Consider the following 20466-nt stretch of genomic DNA (forward strand, 5'->3'; position numbering starts at 1 on the left):
AACCTCCTTTGTGACTTGATTACAGACTAGTTTATACCTGCCATAGGCCTCTGTGTCACCTGATACTTTATATGCATCCCATACATTCTTCTTCTCTGCCACGAGCCTCATTAATTCATCTGACATCCATTTAGGCCTAAACTTTGAACAGTATTTCTTGGTTGGAATGAAAAGCCTAGGAGCCTCCAAAATTAAGTCCCTGAAGTCTTCCCATTTAGAATTCAAATTTTTCTAACATCATAAATTGATCCCACTGAACAGAATTTAAAAACTGTCTGAGACCACTGTAGTAACCTTTACGAAAGAAAAGCCCTTACCTTTAGCCTTGATGGTAATTACATCTTTATGTAATTCCCACATCAGTACATTGTGATCACTGTCACCCAGTGGTCTTTTATCTGCAAATTATTAATGCATGAATAATCACTGCTGATAATTAGATCAACTCCCTCTGGTTGTCTTTCGAGCATGTTGCTGTAGAAAACAGTCATCCAATAAATCCACAAAAGGCTTGGTAGTGTGCGAGTGACCAACCCACACGTTCCAGCCAATATCTGGAAAGTTAAAATTTCCCATTATAAGACATTCTGATTTACTGTCCCACTCTATTTCTCTGCACAATTGCTCATTATACTAATCAGATTCATTAAGCCTATAAGTGTGTTATGGGCACACCTACTCTCAATTTTCCTGTTCCAGTGCTTATTTCACACCAAGCAGACTCAACACTTCATTGTCCACCAACAGTAATTGGATGCACTTCCTTAGATTTTATGTTTCTTAACTAACCTCTCCTCCCTTCCTGGCCTGTCTATCCTTCATGTACACATTGTACTCCCCAAATTCCAATTCTGCATTACTTATATCTGTGTGACACCACGTCTCTGATATTCCAACAATAGCTGTCTTTGATGTCTCGACTAGCACTTCAAACTCATCAAATTTATTAACTATACTCCTAGCATTGGTGTACATGCAGATATACATGCACCTGTTCCTACTCTTAGTTACCGTAGCACAGCCCATGTATTTACTTGTTCCACTATGACTCCCAGCAGTCCTGGAAATCTCCATTTCCTTGCTTTCCAGGCTGCTGCTGCTCATTCTAATAGAAGCGGTGCAAGAATCACTTTTGCCTCTGCCTGCGGCCACTGTTAACCTTTTAGTCTGTGTATTCCCCCCCCCCCCATCAGTTTTCCGTCCTACCTAACACTGCCTCTATAGCATCAGTAAAATTCTTGCACCCTTTCTATTTAAGTGTACCCAATAACGTGTACAACAACATCACCTTTTGTGCCCTTAAAAGATGTTATCTGCTCTACAATGTCATCAACCTTTGCCCCTGGCAGTCATACCCTGGTCTTCTTTCACCTATCCTTCTTGCATAGTATATTTCCCATCTCCCTGAGGCGTCTCCGTAGCCAGGTGGGAAGGAGCAGAAGTGCGTAGCACACGCTTCTTGATTAGACCGGGGTTCGAGCCCGTCACCGCCAAATACGGAGGATGCGGAAAGGTCATGGGAATGACCACCGCATATTCCCGGAGCAATATGGCCTTAGTTGCTAATGCTCCTAAAAACCAAAAACAACAACAACAACCATCTCCCTGACAATAGTCACCAACAATAACTAGTTCCTTTGGGACCAGTGCATTCTGCCTTAGAGATTGCCTTTGTTTTGCCTGATGCACAGGAGTGAGCTCTGTTGTTGAGCTGGGCAGCGGAGAGCTGCCCATTAGTGAGGAGAACAAAAGAGTACTCACACTGAGAAAAGCTTCAATTCTATAAATTGCAATATCTGGAAACTAGATACCTGTGAGGAGATCTGATTGATGTCTAAGTATTTAAATAGACTGAGTATGCTAAATGCTGATTGTATTTTTACTTTTGCTTGAACAACACACACACACACACTCACGCTCAGCGAGAGAGAAAAAACACAAATTTAAATTGAGGAAGATCTCGGGATTTTGTTAAAAGTACAGAGCATGTTGTGAAAAAGGGACCGTCTTGTCTGCCCAACTGTAGCACTAAGGGCAAGTTACTACTATGGCCAACTGAGAGAAGACAAAGTTATTATCAGTAGGCACTGCTCTTCTTGGGTGAATGTTATTAGTGAAATCCCCCAGTGTTCTGTGCTGAATCTGTTGTTGTTTCTTCAGGAATTATGAATGATATGAATAAAAGGCATACTGTCCTAATTTTGCAAGTGATATGAAGGCGGCAGGATGGTTACTGACAGTAATCATGATATGGCTACTGCAAGATCTAGACAAATTAGTCACATTGGCTGAGAACTGTAAATTTAAGTTTAACATTGATGAATGCAAGGTACTTCATATGGGTAGCATTAATCCCAGATTAACATAACAAGTGTGATACCACACTGAGGGTAGTGAAGGATGAAAAAAGATCTAGGTCTAGAAACCTCATTTGCAGAAGGATGTGATGTGGATCTGTTGGAGTATGTGCAGAGAAGAGCAACAAAATTGGTGAGTGGAGCAAAAATGTTCTCTTACCAGTAAAGGCTTCAGTTCTGCAAATTGCAGCATCTGTAGACTAGACCTGCAAGGAGATCTGTTTGAGTTGTTTAAGGCTCCGAATAAATTGAGTAAACTCAGTACTGATGAAATCCATCTTGCTCAGACTGCACATATGAGGAAGAATAAATTCAAATTGAGGAAGGACAGTTGCATGATTTTGTTTTCAATGAGCAGGTAGTTGACTCTTGGAACAAAATTTCATCTAGTGTTGTAGAGGTAGTTAGTTTTAATAAATTCAAGGAAGAACTAAACAAACTGTTAGAGCAATGGACAAGTGGTATTGGCTCTTCACTACTCCCTTTCCAACAGATCTTCCTAAAATGAGGTTTCCAAAACTGCATATTATAGTACATTCATTATAACAAAATTTTTTGAATTTTAACTCTCATTACAATGTTTTTTTTTTTTTTCCGGGAGGAGCTTTTAAAATAGCTTTACATTTTTTGTTTCCGTATAACTCTTTATTATGAATAAGCTCACATAGAATAACATTGTTTTGTGAGAAAATTAGCACAAATTCAAGATTACAGTGGTAGCAAGAGAGATACATTTTGATATGACTTCAGCATATCAAAAACCTGTCTGATGTGCAATATTTCAGTGGTGATCAATCTTGTTTCCTGATGGTGAAACTGTCATTCGCTTCGCTGATCCATCTTGTCAAGTGATTCATATTATTTATCAAAGAAAGGGAGATTTTACATCTGGTGCTTAGTGTAACTCTACAAAAAAGAAGTCTAATGAGCAAGCTGGCCACAGAATTGGACCTGCACACTTATCCAGAGACCAGTAAAGTGGGATCCAAATTGCTTCAAATATTCTCATGCAAATGAATGGGGTTGGGGAGGTCATCGCGTTGAAACAGCACAAAACAAATTATCAAAGCAGTTGACTAGTGAACACATTCACTGCAGTCAACTTTTCAAGTTTTAAATCCACTTTTAAGTTACCCTGTATATTTTTTTATTTTTCTAGGATTACATGAGTTGTGCTGAAGTGTGGATCGAATATCCAGTTAGAAATTTCACAGTAAGTTCTTAGATTCCTTTCAGATTCTGTAGCAAATTTCAAAATAAATAGAAAATTGGAAATACTATTATTATTTTAAACATATTTTATAAGTATATAATATATGTTTAAAATTTTTGTATGTGTATATACACACACATTTATATTTAGTTTATATTTTCAGCTCCAAGGAATAGGTAAGATTTTGAAAAATTTTGCCATTTTCTTGACCTAATTGTCATATTAAATCATATTCTATAAGTAGCTTTGTAGTCCTAGTCATGCCATTAGTTTATTTTTAATTTTCTAGATATTTTGTAGGTTACCTCTTAATATACATAGAACCTTTGTATCATTTGAATCTTGCTGCCATTGTTATAGTATTACAGAGGTGGGGGGGGATTCTAATTTTTTGTGGTAAATAGTTAACTTTAATGTTAAAATCACGTAGGTTGCATTAGTTGGATAATTTTGTTATATATTATAATTAACTTATAACTTTCAAGCATAACAATAAAGCCTAATATATATAATGCAATCTTGGTAGCATGGTAGTATTATTGTTGCGTAATTGGTGAATTGGAGTAACCAATTTTTACAAATTTTACCAAATCTCTTTTATAATTAACAAACCTTGTGAAGTTTACTTATTGTTCCATGGCGCATCCATTTAAATTTGTAGGCTATACATGTATAGTGATCTCCTTCTTTATTTATTTTTTAATATTAAACATACTATTTTTACAGTTTTATTATGTATATATACTTTAAATGTAATTTAAAGTTACAGTTGATGGAAAAAATAAAAAATAAATAAGCAAGGTATGACAAATGCACCAAAATGCACAAAGCAACAGTAAAGGATGCAAAAGTATATAAACATGTAAAAATAGATAAGTCTGATAAAGTTTGTATAGATGGAGGTGAAAATTACACAAAGTGCCAAGGACTAGAAGGGTAAGGATAGTAGAAAAAGAAGTACAGTAAACCCTCGATTTAACGGACTAATAGGGGAGAAGGGGTGTCCGTTAAATCGAATGTAACATGGAGGGGGGGGGGCATTTTTTATTGTTCTTAATGTAAAAAAAAAAAAAAAGCTTTAATACAATATACAGTACTGTACAATATAAAATTAAAATGCAATTTGGCCTTTAATTTACAGATATCAGAAACAGTTTGTTTTTTTATGCCGTAAATTTCACAAACATATGCTACTGAGACACCTTGTTCTAATTCTCAATTAGCTCTAATTTCTGTGCCACATTTAAGTTCACACACTTTCTTTTAACCCCTCTCACATGATGCCATTTTAAATGTAAGGATTGCAAAATTAATTAATAAATAAAGTCACAATTCAGAAATCATGGAAACACTCTGTATACAACCTGACCGCATGATAGCTTGAGGCAGACTGAGATCGAAACAAAGTTAGTCAGTAGACCTGCAGTTAGTGTCCTGAGTCACGTTCAGCTCGCAATTCACAGCCTGCTCTTATCTGTAATCTGGGAAAACAGCTATTTGAACACGTTTTCAGAAAGAATAAAAAACAATTTCCTGAATTTGATTATAAAAATAAAAGTAGGTAATCAAAACAATAATGGAAATAGGTAATTATTATTAATTGTTAATTAATAATAACACTGAAGTTTTGTATAACCTAAAAAAAAATAATATGGTCGCGATTAATATGTACATTACTGTATTATTATTTGTCCGGTCCATTATATCCGAAATCTGTTATATCAGGGTCCATTAAATCGAGGGTTTGCTGTATTGTAGATTTGAAAAAGGCAAAAGAATGTTAATATCCTAAAAGTTATGATGAATTAAGAAAATTATGGGCTGAATTTCAAAGCCAATTTGGAGGTGAAGGAATTGTAAAATAAAATTATTAATACCAAATGATTAAACAAAATAAAGTAAAATATAATAAAAGGTGGTAGAGCTGTCATCAGATATGGGTGGGCAAATTTAGTTATAAGTCAAATACAGGGATGGCAAAAATTCAAAGTTTTATGTCAGCTGAAGTAAATATTGATACATGGTCAGGTAATTCATCAAGGGACTACTACACCTGACCATGTATCAGGAACTGCACCATGTATTGGGAAATGTGAAATAAAGCCAAAAAGCAAAAAGAATAAAATTAGCACATGGCATGGCGCCGTCAAGGATATTGTAGGGTCGTGGTACCTGCGTGTACCGATGAACTTTACAATAAAGATCTTATTTATTATGGACAAGGTAGTCTTAACACATTTTACAGTATGGACAAGGTAGTCTCAATGCAGTGTCGATGATATGAAAATTAAGGTAAAAATAAGGATAAGGCTAAAAAAAAAAAAAAGTATTTTATTTATTTATTTATTATTATTTTTTAGCCTTATCCTTATTATTTTTTTAGCCTTATCCTTATTATTTTTTTTAGCCTTATCCTTATCCATAGATGCAAAAAAGGTTGGGGACTGCTGATTTAGCTTTTCTTCTAAATAATGTTATTCCATTTTATCAGATTAGCATTTAAAACAGGGTGTCCTGTGTTCATTATTATTATTTTGATGAATTTTTTTCATCTGTTTCAGAAACGAGAAGTAAACACATTTTTAAGTGATATTATTAAACACATGACTCCCGATCGTGCTTTTGAACAGCATTATCAGCAGTTAGCAAGAGTGGTTGATCGCATCTTGACTCACATGCATGATTTTTCTATACTATTCTCTATGGAGCGCTTCCTTCCTTTTTTAGACATGTTACAAAAGGAAACAGTTAAAGTTGAAGTCTGTAAGCTGATAATGGAAGCATTCATCAGGTATGACGCACGTTGTTTTTATTGATTTACAGAGTAAATGCTTTAATTATATACATTGTTTGAATTCAAAATGCTAACTCCCATTTGCTAATATTTGGTAAGGTTAATGTAAAGATTTTTTGTCAAAAGTTTACCTACTACATACAAATATTAAACATCACTTATTGTTAATTTTGATAGTAAGATGCCACAATTAATTATGAATGTCCTAAAAGTTGCAATTAGTGATAGTCATTTTAAATACTTTGGGAGACCTTTCCTTTTGGAAGTTTAACAACAATCAGAATGTCTGATTTAAAGGATTTAAACTACTAGTTCCTGTGGGAACTAGTAGTTTAAATCCAGGCAGTGTTAGGTGAGTCAGTGACTTTATTGTCAGGGAACTGGGGAACATATTGTGCAAAAAGAATAGGTGGAACAGGACCAGAGTATATCTGCCAGGGGCAAAGGTTGATGTCATTGTAGTCTTTTAAGGGCACAAAAGGTAATATTGTTGTACACATTGGCACTAATGATATTAAGAGTGTAGGAGACCGGCGGAATTACTTAACAAGTACAGATCACTGTTGAAAAAAGGCCGTGAATTAGGGTTCAATTTGAGTGTCTACAATTCTGCCCAGACACGATAGGAGGTAGTATATCATGAGAACCTTGTAGATCAGTTCGGCCCTAGAGAGATTGTGCATGGCTCAAGGGGTAGAATTTTTCTCAGCCTAATCTATGCTTGTTAACACAAGAGAGACTGCTTCTGCAGGAACGGGATACACTTAAATAGAAAGGGTGCAAGAATATTTGCTGATGCTATCGAGGCAGTGTTAGGTGGGTCGGAAACTTATAGCTTGGTGGGATACACAAACTAATAGATTAACAGTAGCCGCTAGCAGAGGTGAAAGTGATTCTTGCACTGCTTCTATTGGAATGAGCACCAGCCTGGAAAACAAGATGCAGGGGATTTCTGAGACTGCCTGGAGTCATTGCGGTAGAAGTAAACACACTGGCTGTATTAGGGTAGCTAAGAAAAAGAACAGGTGCATGTATACTTGTGTGTACACCAATGCTAGGAGTTTGGTAAATAAATTTGAGGTGTTGGTCAAAACATCAAAGACAGATATTGTTGGGATATCAGAGATGTGGTGTCACACAGATATAAGGAATGCAGAAATGGAATTTGGAGTGTACAATGTGTACAGGAAGGATAGGAAAGGAGGAGGGGTTTTGCTATTAGTTAAGAAACATAAAATCCAAGAAAGTACAGCCAGTCAACATGGCGGGACAGTGCAGTATCGAGTCAGTTTGGTGTTACCTATGCACTAGGAAATCAAAATTGAGAGTAGGAGTATGCTATAGGCCTAATGACTCTGATTAGTATAATAAGAAACTGTACAGGGAAATAGTGGGCCAGTAAATCAGAGAGTCTTATAATGGTAGATTTTAATTTCCCTGATATTGACTGGAATTTGTGGGTTGGTTTCTCACACACTAGCAAGGCTTTTGTGGATTTATTGGATGATTACTTTCTACAGCAGCATGATTCTGGAGACAACTAGAGGGAGTAATACCCTTGATCTGATTATCAGTAGTGATTCTTCATGCATCAAGAATCTGCAGATAAAGCAAGCACTAGGTGGCAGTGATCGCAGTGTGCTGAAATGGGATTTACTCAAAGAGGTAACTACCATCAGGGGTAAAGGGAAGAGTTTTTGCTTTCGTAAAGGCGACTATGGATGTCTGAGACAGTATTTAAATTCTATGCAGTGATCTAACAACTGATGATGTTACCAATGGCAAATTCAAAATGGGAAGCATTCAAAGATTAATCTTGGAAGCTACTAGGCTTTTTATACCAACTAAGAAATATTGTTCAAGGTTTAGGCCTAAATGAATGTCAGATGAAGAAAATGAGACAGTGGCAGAGAAGCAAAATGCTTGGGATACATATAAATCAATGAGTGTCACAGTAGCCTATGATAGATATGAGCTAGTCTGTAACCAAGTCACAAAGGAGATTAGGCAGGCAAAGGCAGATTACGCGAAATCTTTGGCAAAGGATGCGAAGAAAAACAGTGAAGAGATCTTTACTTATGTAAACTCTAGAAGGAAGGGGATGAATCAGATTGGCATACTGGATATCGATGGTTCAACTGTTGATGATCCTGCTCAGGTAGCTAACAAACTAAATGAGTATTTTGCATCTACATTCACACATGAGGAGTTATTCAGGGAAGGTATGCCAGAGGTGAATTAAACTCTGGCAGTGAGCTAGATGATTTTGTAATAACTGAGAGCAAAGTGGAGGAGAAATAGTTGAAGATAAACATAAGAAAGGTACCTGCGGTGGATGGGATCTATCCAGTTATATTAAAGTAGGCAGCAAAGGAAGTAAGCAAACCCTTAGCCATAATTATGAGAGCTGCCTTGGACTCAGGGGAGGTACCCATGGACTGGAGATGTGCAGATGTGACCCCAATTCACAAAGGAGGATCAAAGGGCGACACAAGTAATTACAGACCTGTTAGTTTAACAGGGAAACTAATGGAGGCACTGGTTAAAGAAGCACTGCAGGATCATGTAGACAAGACTTCAGTATAGCTAGGACACGGCATGGTTTTGTTAGTGGGAAGTCTTGTCTGAACAATTTGATTGGATACTATGATGTGGTCACAAAGGAACTGGATGCAGGCAAAACCTTGATATCATATATTTGGATCTTAGAAAGGCTTTTGATACTGTTTTACATTGAAGACTGCTTCACAAATTGGAGCAGTGTGGCATTGGAGGCAAATTGCTGCTATGGGTAAAGGGATGGTTGAGTGGGAGAAGAGAGAGTGGTAATCAGTGGACACTGCTCTTCGTGGACTGATGTTAATAGTGGAGTACCCCAGGGTTCAGTGTTGGGTCTATTGTTGTTTTCTGTATTCATCAATGATATTGATGAAGGTATATCAGGCTTAATGTCCAAGTTTGCAGATGTTACAAAGGTCGGCAGGGTTGTCAAGGGCACTACTGACACTATGCTGCTGCAACAGGATCTGGAAAGGTTGAGCAGATGGGCCGAGAGGTGGCAAATGAAGTTTAACATTGACAAATGTAAAGTACTGCATATGGGTAGCAGTAACCCATGAGAAATGTACCAACTGTGTGGTACATTTCTCATGTACCAACTGTGTGGTACTGCACTCAAGGGAGGTGGAGAATGAAAAAGACCCTGGGTAATTGTGCAGTCAGATATGAAGTTTTCTGAGCAGTGCAGACAGTCTGCAAAATTAGCTCATGGTGTCTTGTCAATGATATACAGGAATTTTTCTAGCAGGGATAAGAAGGTGATTATCCCCTTGTATAAGGCAATGGTTAGGCCACACCTTGAGTACTGTATACAGGTCTGGTGACCTTATTTTAAGAAGGATATAGAGCTGCTGGAGCCAGTGCAGAGAACAGCAACACGATTAGTGAATGGAACAAAAGGTTGCTCTTATGAAGAAAGGCTTAAGTTTTGCAAATTACAGTGTCTGTAGACTAACCACCTGCGAGGTGATCTGAATGAGGTGTATGAAGCCTTGATTGGTTTGAGCAATGCTGATGAAATGCTGGAACATACTTCCATCTGTCATTGTAAAAGTTGATAGCTTAAATAGATTCAAGGCAGAACTAGACAAACATTTTGAGCAAGTGGATGGGTGAAAGTAGATTTTTATTTATTATTTTTTTTTGCTGATGCTATATAAGCTTTCTTTCTTTCTTGCATCATGTGCCTTTATTAATGCTAATGCTAAAGCTCAATTTAGAGAAATATACTATCCAGAATAGCATTTTAGTGCAGTTTTACCAATATGAGACCTGGTTATAGGTAACAGATTATCATAGTATGTAGTTGAGTATCATAGGATGTAGATAAATCAAGAATGCATATACAGACATTCATATTCATATACAGACATTGAGCTTGCTCAATCCCTTCAAAGCCTTAAAAACCTCAATCAGATCACCTTACTGGTGGCCACTCTCAAGATGCTGCAATTTTCAGAACTGAAGAATGTAAGATCACCTTTTCATTCCTTCACCAATCTTGTTGTCCTTCTCTTCACCAGTTCCAGTTAGGTGCCTCCGTAGCCAGGTGGGGAGGAGCACCAGTGCGTAGCACACGCTTCTTGATTAGACCGGGGTTCGAGCCCGTCACCACCAAATAGGAGGATGCGGAAAGGTCAGGGAATGACCACCGCATATCCCGGAGCAATATGGCCTTTGTTGCTAATGCTCCTAAAAAAAAAAAAAAAACAAAAAAAACAAACCAGTTCCAGCATTTCTAAATTCTTCCTAAAATGTCCCTCAGACCTGTATGCAGTACTTAAGATGCATCCTAGCTATTGCCTTATGCAAGATAATCACTTCCTTGTCCCTGCTAGCAAAATCTCTGTATATCATAGACAAAACTCCATGAGCTGTACTGGCAGCCTGTCTGCATTGCTCCGAGAATTTCATGTCTGACTGCACAGTTCCTTTCCCAGGATTTTTCATTTTCCACTGCCCTTAGTGAAGTACCAGGCAGCTGGTACGTTAATCTGATTACTATCCATATGCAGTACATTGCATTTAACAATGTTAAACTTCAACTGCCATTTCTGATCCTATCAACCTAATTTGTTTAGATCTTGTTGCAGCGGTTTACCCTGATTACTGTCATTAACCACCCTGCCAGCCTCCTCTATTAATTACCTGAATAACATTAATAAATATAGAAAAGAACAGACTCCACTAATAACATTAGTCCATGAAGAGTAACATCCATTAATAACCACTCTGTTTTTCCCCACTCAACCATCCTTTTATCCAGAACAGTAACCTGCGCTTAATGCCACACTGCTGCAATTTGTACAGCAGTCTTTTATGTGCAACAGTATCAGATGCTTCCCTTAAATCCAAGTACAGTGGATTCCGGTTATTTCGGCCACCGGTTAATCGGGGCAGCTGTTTATTTGGGGCAAATCTTAAAAAACAGAAACCAATCGAGAAAATAGCCAGGGTTTACTTCCCTTAATTGGGACAGCATGCCGTTTAATCAGGGCAGGAGACCGCAGCACTGGAGATTACCCTATGATTGTCTCCGACGGTACCAAGTGGTTTGGTCGAAATTTTGGAGGTCACAACCATAAAACGAAAACAATTAGCAGTCACCTGTTTATTGGGCTTTTCTGTTAGTGAAATCTATCATAAATGGACAGTAAACTCGATCTTATTGAATTTGCGATAATACCGACAGCTGGAATTCTGTCGGTTATTATGGTGAAATGTGTTTATACTTCCATGAAATCTTCAATCATATAAAAAAATTTATTTTCAGATCTCTTCATTCCTATTTTTAAAGCTTTGTAACTCGTTACTCCGTTCGTGTTACTTGCAATTTGTGTGCCGTGTTCTTTGTTATTGATTGCTTATCTTTTTACTGTTTTAAATTTTAACCCCCACCCACAAATGTCAGTGAACAGAAATGTCAACTAGTTCTTATGTACATATTAATTATTCCGATTATCATGTATATTCTTCCGATTTTCATGTATCATTTAATTTTTTTAATTGGTAAGGTAATAAAGGGCAAATTTGTGCTTAATATATCTTTGCTTTTATAGCCTGTGGATAATATTCTTCCTATTTTCGCTAATTAGAATTGCTGTTTAATAAAATTAAAATTCAATTCACAAACTTGATCACAATAAGTGGCGCTTACTGCACATCATATAGTAAATGGTACTTTACTATGTTGAATCCGTTGTAACGTGATTTGATTGTACAGTGAACCAGTTGTAAAAGGGGGGGATACATTGTATTTTTAACTATTTACACGAAACTTTGGATAATTGGGGCAGCCGCTTAATCAGGCCAAAATGCACTAGTCCCGATGTGTCTCAAATAACCGGAATGGACTGTATATAATATCAAAATAATTTTTTGCATCCAATTCCCTTGTTACTGCATTATATCAAGTCAGATTGGTCAGACAAGTACATGCAAATACATGTACAAAAACCTGCTGTGATTGCAGTATAAGTGCAATCCTGTCTAGATGATTCTGCATTACTTACTGTAATAATCAGAAACTGCATTATTTGCACCAGAACAGAAGTTAAATTAACAGGTCTGTAATTATTCATGTCACCCTTTGATTCCCCTTTGTGAATTTCGGGTACATTTGCATATCTCCAGTCCATAATGACCTCTCCATTCCGGAGAGGTCCCTAGACTGGAGATGTGCAAATCCATTGATGCTGTGATAATTATAGCTAAGTGTTTTCCTACCTCTTTTGCTAATAAAATTGAATAGATCCCATCTACCCAAAGCATCTGTTTTTTACGTTGAACATCAATAATTCCTCTTCCACTTTTCAGTTGCTGAAATAATATCACACTGTTTATATGTCATATTAAAACCAGTGGTGTATTCAGGCCGGAACGCACAGGAATGACGCTCCAGTACTTTTTTCTAACTGTCATAATAAAAAATCATTAAATTTATGTGCCTAATATTATGAAACAATGGCATAATCAAAGGGAGAAATGATATCTATTTTACCCATTGCTACTAAAAATATATATTAATAGTAATCTAAACATGTGGCAAGTTTGTTGTTTATTAAACTATACGGTCCACCATTAGAATTATGGAATCCAAATTTTTATGTCCAAACTTTTTGCAGTCTCATCGTTCTGCTGTTGACCACAAACGAAAAGGGGAGTCACACAAGAATACGTAATCGATCCTGTATGGGAATTTCTATGATTCTTCTGAACAGTATTTTTTTTATTTTGGAGTTTTTGTTTTCGTTTTTTTCTTTTCTGATTTTTTTAATTTTTTGTCTTTGTTTTTTACTTTTGAAATTTTTATTTAATAGCTATAAATAAATACTGAACAAATATTCTAATTTTTGACTTATTTATTTTTGCAAACGAAAAAAAGCATAGGTAACTATTTGCAGTAAATCGACGAGCGTTCCAGTACTATTTTTTTTAACAATACACTTCTGATTAAAATATATTGGACAGTTGCAGTACCTGTACTGGAGGTAGCATTTGAACCTACATCTTTGTTTCTTAGGGTAGAACATTACCCAAATTCAGCCATCAAATTTTTGATGCATATGACCAGCTTGGCAGTATGGGTTAATATTTTGGTTTAATATTGGCAGCTGTTGTTCTCTGATTATATGGATCATAGTGGTATTATCTAATAAAAATAAAAAAAATTACCCCCAAATACTTAGAGGTAACATATTTATATCAGCAAATGAATGAAGGTCATGTCACATGATATCCCAAGATTTTTGGTTGGATCAACCTCTGATATGTTAATGAGCCAAATAAGCTACAAGGTCTAAAGGATTTATCTTTATATCAGGAAAAAAAAAAAAATGTAGCTTGCACTAATTTGTTTTTAATAACATATTGTTTCATTGAGCCAATATGAGATGAAATCAAGGCTAGATTATAAAATATGAGCATCGGATGTTATGAAATTCTATAACCTTGTAGATTTTAAATGCTAGGAGTTTGGTAAATGTCACCAACAAACAGTTATCATTTGACATTGAAAGTTTGAAATGCTGTTGCAAGATCATTGAATTATATAGGAAGCCGTGTCTAAGAATGGCAAATCTGATGACCTTTATTCAGACTGCCATGAGTGAAATGTAAAAAGGAAGGCCAAAAAAAAAAAAAAAAAAAAAAGGCAGAGCCTAATCCACTTTGAAATTTGTTGATGGACAAATATATTCTCTCAAATTCCCGAGGATATCAGTTTTAAAGATCCTTGCTAAAACAATAATAATCAAGAAGAGTTGGTAAAAAAAAAATTGATTGAACTAGTGCTGACAAGATGGTGTGTGGGCAACAATTCATAGCCAGTCTGATAAATTGCAGCCATGACAAAAGTGCGTGTGTGTGTGCGTGCGTGAACAGCTGCATTTTCCTGACAAAATGAACACCTTCAATCAGCTTTCTTAGCCTTTTTGACTTTATTTAATCTTTTAATTTAGGTTGTGAAGATAGAGGTGCCATCAGACAATTAACACTTTACACTTTTAATTTAGGTACTAAACTTTATCCATTTATTTTGTCTCTTTGGAAGATGATCTCCCTTTTGAATCCCAAAAGACAAATGCCATGACCTTGGTTATCAATGGGAATAGCTTGGTCTTCTTTAGAGGTGGAGAATCAGCATGCTTCCATTGTTTTGATTTTCAGTTCAGGATCTGCTTGGTTATGAGCAAAAAGTTGCTTTGAATCAAAGATGTTTTTTATTGGGTGTCAAAAGGTAAGGGATCCATCTTGCTGAAACCTCTGTTATATCTAATTCATTTAGAAGGATATTAAATAACCCATTCAATTGAGAGGACTGTAGCCTCTACTATTTCTCTTACTGCTGCTTGCCAATCATCCATTATCATATCATAAGCTTTATTGATGTTTTGGGGAGGGGTTGCTGTTGATGGATGTCCAGAGTGCTGTTCATCTTTGACGCTGGTTCTGCCATGGTTAATTCAGCCATTAAATTTTTGATGCATATGATTGGACAAATTTTCTAATAGAGTAACCATTCTTTCTGGATATTCTTACTCAATAACCCATTTTTGTAAGGATATTTTATTGTGGCTAAAAGTAAACACATGAGTTGTGATACGGTAGCTAAGAATAGGAACAGGTGCATGTATACTTGCGTGTACGCCAATGCTAGGCGTTTGGTAAATAAATTTGATGAATTTGAGGTATTGCTCAAAATATCAAAGGCAGATATTGTTGGGATATCAGAGATGTGGCATCACACAGATATAAGGAATGCAGAACTGGAATTTGGGGAGTACAATGTCTACAGAAAGGATAGACCGGATGGGAAGGGACGAGGGGTTATGCTATTAGTTAAGAAACACATAAAATATCCAAGGAGGCGAAGCTAGTCGATATCGCTGGACAGTGCAGTGTCTAGTCAGTTTGGTGTGACATAAGCATTGGGAGATCAAAATTGAGAGTAGGATTGTGCTATAGGCCTAATGACTCTGATGAGTATAATAAGAAACTGTACAGGGAAATAGTGGGCCAGTAAATCAGAGAGTCTTATAATGGGGGATTTTAATTTCCCAGATATTGATTGGAATTTGTGGGTTGGTCATTCACACACTAGTAAGGCTTTTGTGGATTTATTGGATGATTGTTTTCTAAATCAGCATGTTCCTAAGGCAACTAGAGGGAGTAATACTCTTGAACTGATTACCAGTAGTGATTTTTCATGCATTAAGAATCTGCAGATAAAGAAACCACTAGGTGGCAGTGATCACAGTGCTGAAGTAGGATTTACTCAAAGAAGTAACTACCATCAGGGGTAAAGGGAAGGGTTTTTGCTTTTGTAACAGTGACTACGATGGTCTGAGGCAGTATTTAAATTATATACAGTGGGACCAACTGATGATGTTACCAACAGCAAATTCAAAATGGCAAGCATTCAAAGAATTTATCTTGGAAGCTACTAGGCTTTACATACCAACTAAGAAATATTGTTCAAGGTTTAGGCCTAAATGGATGTCAGATGAACTAATGAGAAATATGGCAGAGAAGAAAAATGCATGGGATACATATAAATTAATGGGTGACAAGGAAGTCTATGATAGATATAAGCTGGTCTGTAACCAAGTCACAAAGAAGATTAGGCAGGCAAAGGCAGATTATGAGAAATCCTTGGCAAAGGATGCAAAAAAAAAAACAGAAAATAGTTCTTTACTTATGTAAACTCTAGAAGGAAAGGGAGAATCAGATTGGTCCACTCGATATTGATGGTTCAACTGTTGATGATCCTGCTCAGGTGGCTAACAAACTAAATGAGTATTTTGCATCTACATTCGCACATTAGGAGTTCTTCAGGGAGGGGAATGACAGAGGAGAAGTAAACTCTGGCAGTGAGCTAGATGATTTTGTAATAACTGAGAGCAAAGTGGAGGAGAAATTGTTGAGAATAAACATAAGAAAGGTACCTGGGGTGGATGGGATCTATCCAGTTATATTAAAGGAGGCAGGAAAGGAAGTAAGCAAACCATTAGCCATAATTATGAGAGCTTCTTTGGACTCAGGGAAGGTACCCATAGATTGGAGAAGTGCAAATGTGACCCCCAATTCACAAAGAAGGATCAAAGGCTGACACAAGTAATTATAGACCTGTGAGTTTAACTTCTGTTCCAGATAAATTAATGGAGGCACTGGTTAAAGAAGCACTGCAGGATCATCTAGACAAGACTTCAGTTATAGCTCGGACACAGTATGGTTTTGTTAAGGGAAAGTCTTGCCTGACCAATTTGATTGGATAGTATGATGAAGTCACAAAAGAACTGGATGCAGGGAATAACTTTGATATTATATTTTTGGATCTTAGAAAGGCTTTTGATACTGTCAGCATATGGAAGACTGCTGACATTGGAGACAAATTGCTGCTATGGATAAAGGGATGATTGACTGGGAGAAGACAGAGTGGTAATCAATGGACACTGCTCTTTGTGGACTAATGTTATTAGTGGAGTCCCTCTGGGTTCAATGTTGGGTCCATTGTTGTTTTCTGTATTTAAAAATGATATTGATGATGGTATATCAAGCTTAATGTCCAAGTTTGCAAATGATACAAAGATTGGCAGGGTTGTTACGGACACTATGGACAGTATGCTGGTACAACAGGATCTGGAAAGTTGAGCAGATGGGCTGAGAGGTGGCAAATGAAGTTTAACATTGACAAATATAAAGTACTACATATGGAAGTAACCCCAGAGTAACGTGTCAACTCTGTGGTACTACAGTGGCAGAGAATGAAAAGGACCTGGAGGTAATTGTAGTGGCAGATATGAAGTTTTCTGAGCAGTGCAGATGGGCTGCAAGAATAGCTCATGGTGTTGTTGTTGTTATTTTGTTTTTAGGAGCATTAGCAACTAAAGCCATATTGCTACGGGGATATGCGGTGGTCATTCCCTGACCTTTCCGCATCCTCCGTATTTGGTGGTGATGGGCTCGAACCCCAGTCTAATCAAGAAGCGTGTGCTACACAGTGCCGCTCCTGCCCACCTGCTACGGTGGCGCCGCTCATGGTGTCTTGTCAATGATATGCAATAATTTTTCTAGCAGGAGTAAGGAGGTGATTATTCCCTTGTATAAGACAAAGGTCAAGTCACACCTTGAGTACTGTATGCAGATCTGGAGGCCTCATTTCAAGAAGGATGTAGAGCTGCTGGAACGAGTACAGAGAAGGGCAACAAGATTAGTGAATGGAACAGAGGGTTGCTTTTACGAAGAAATGCTTAAGTTTTGCAAATTACAGTGTCTGGAGACTAGGCACCGGCGAAGTGATATGATAGAGGTGTATAAAGCATTGAATGGTTTGAGCATGCTCAATGCTGATGGGATTCTTCCTCTTGCTCAGAATAATCACCTGAGAGGGCATAAATTCAAATTGAGGAAAGACAGATGTAGGATAGATGTGCTGAAATTTGCTTTTAGCCAGCAGGTAGTTGATTGGTGGAATAGACTTCCATCCCTTGTTGTGGAAGTTGATAGTCTAAATAAATTTAAGGCTCAGCTGGTCAGGTATTTCGGACGAATGGAGGGGTGAAATGGGAGTGGGTTTTTTTTTTTACTGATGCTGCATAAACTTGCTTTCTTGCATCATATGCCTCTACTAATGCTAAGTTCATTTTTTTTTTTTTTTTTCATTTATGCAGTCTTGAACTTTGGCGACCTATTAAAAAAAAGTATTATAAGCTATGAACTATACCTTTTCATGACTTCATGTAACAGTTCAAATTATTGAAAAATAATAATAATAATGCACCAAAAATACATTTCCCTTCTATAAGAGGCTAGAAACAAACATATGATGTTAGTTTCAACAACCTTTATTGTTTGGAATAGCCTTCAAAAAAAAAAGTGTTGTTTTGTTCGTTGGAAACCTTCAATTTATTGGTATAATTTAAAATAAGTTTTTGATATCTCAAAAATTTCAGTTTTCCTTTAATTCTGTTGCAGGTATCAACAAGAACCAACCAGCGACCCAGTAATCATAAATGCTGTTATGTATATATGTAAAACTGTGAATGACTCTGTCAAGTAAGTATATTTTACTTATCAATTAATTTGTTATATTATGTGTTGGGCCAGATGTCAGTTTTCCAAGAAATAATTTGCAGAATTTAAATCTTGAAGTCAATTTCGTGACCGTGTTACTTTATTAATAATGTTATTATATATAAAAAATATATAATTATTGGCATTTAAATGAATTTTAGAAACTTTTTGGTAATTTACTTCTCAATAAATTATCTCATCTTGGTGAACTGACTATGGGCCACATGGTTTTCACACAATATTAACTGACATATGGGCCACACTGTTTTCACTGTTAATGTTATGGGTGATCAGGATGCTGCAGATCTCAGTGACCGGAAGTATATGCTTAAAAACATAACAGACAAAGTATTTGCGGAACTTCTTAAACCAGTTGCCATGCAGGCAGAAGAGCAGGCATAATTTTCAAGAAAAATTTAACAGGAAATATGCTTACTAAGAGATCAGATAACTGACCTGAAGAGTAATATGATGCTCTCTCCGGGGGTAAGCCATCTAACCAAACACTGCTGAGAGTGCCTCAAATATCTGAACTTGTTTGTGAACACGATGGCAATAAACTCAATAGATGCAGAGCAGATGCTAAAGCCCATGCATATTTCTCGGCTATTAATGTTGATCTAGAAGTGGGACATAGACAGAAAGATGCCATGTTTAATATTCCTTCCATCACTCCCTACGAACGGAATAGAGAAACAAGAGGAGTCATTGAACAACCACTTCTGACAGATAATTATGAACGACAGCCCCTGGTAGAAGTTACTCACCAAAAATTCAAGGCTCCTGCCCAGGCCTATCCATCTCCCTTGCCACAGGGTCTGTCTTCACCTGATACTCCGACTTTATGTGAAGCTGATATGATGTGCCCTGAAAATTTTCCGTAGCCGACATATGCGGAAATCAGAACGTTAACAGGAATACAAGGAAAACCTCATCCCAGAAGAATAATGGGAGTGAGCAGAATCAGAAGCTGTCAAAGGCAACCAACTTGCAAACATCTTCCAATTCAGATGGTTACAATAGCCAATTTCACAATAATTACTCATATCACTCTAAGCAATTCTTGAACTACGCTGTTAATGCAGATGTGGCGCACGTAAGTCTCTCTGCAGATGGTCGCTTGGTAAGGAAGTTCAATATTATGGCCGCAAGAACAAGGGAGAAAGTCTTTGTTACTAAGCTTCCTCCGAACACACAGGCAAATGACATAAAAGCCATGTTTGCTCGGGGATATGGGGTCTGCACAGAAGTAAGACAGTTGAAAACAAGGCACCCTTCTTATTCATCATTTGTGATTACATGCTCACCTGATGACCTAAATCTGATCCTTGCATACAATAACTGGCCACTGGGTGCATTAGTTAAAAGATTTTGGGAAAAGAACACAGCATTTGTACGGAGATCAGGAAGTATGCATCAACCTTTATAACAACTAAAGAAAGAAAATCCCTCTTCTGGAGAGAACCAGCCCATTTGCCTTTTTATTCAGAACATTAGAAGTATTGCTAACAAACTGTACACATTACAGACTTTCCTTCACCATGAAAAATACGACTTTATCTGTACAAATTTTTGTATTATGGAGACTTGGCTAAATCATAACAGACAACTAGATCTGCTAGTCCAATCTTTTAGTTACAGATTTATTGGGAACAAGCAGAAAGGAAAAGAGGGGTGGAGGTGTTGCTATCCTATATCATGAAAGTCTTCATCCTACAAGAATAAAACCAAGTCAAACTGAAAATTTTGAAGCTAGATAGTTTCAATTCCGCCTCATTCAGGAAGACAGCTTAAAAAATCCAAATCTGCCTTATTGATCTTCCACCGGAGCACAGTGCAGACAACTGGACCGAGCTTCTTGTGTGGATAACAGAGAATCTTGACACTGACATTCCCATAATCATAACTGGAGACTTTAATTATGCCTAGCCCAAGATACAATCATGCTAAAGAACACCTTGGTGAAACCT

The 20466-nt window shown here is 37.0% G+C and overlaps 1 protein-coding gene across 1 annotated transcript in view; it reads left to right on the forward strand.

Annotated features, from left to right (window-relative positions):
* Window positions 1–20466, forward strand: part of LOC150076641 (VPS35 endosomal protein-sorting factor-like) — a 370416-nt gene that overhangs the window by 240000 nt on the left and 109950 nt on the right. The window contains exons 15-17 of the mRNA XM_090386682.1: window positions 3517–3570; window positions 6132–6361; window positions 18398–18478. Coding sequence (XP_090242808.1) covers window positions 3517–3570; window positions 6132–6361; window positions 18398–18478 — 365 coding nt within the window. The remainder of the gene's footprint in view (window positions 1–3516; window positions 3571–6131; window positions 6362–18397; window positions 18479–20466) is intronic.

The sequence above is a fragment of the Mastigoproctus giganteus genome, chromosome 12, assembly GCF_048544385.1.
Source record: "Mastigoproctus giganteus isolate SK-2022 chromosome 12, ASM4854438v1, whole genome shotgun sequence".
NCBI classification, from domain to species: Eukaryota; Metazoa; Arthropoda; class Arachnida; order Uropygi; family Thelyphonidae; genus Mastigoproctus; species Mastigoproctus giganteus.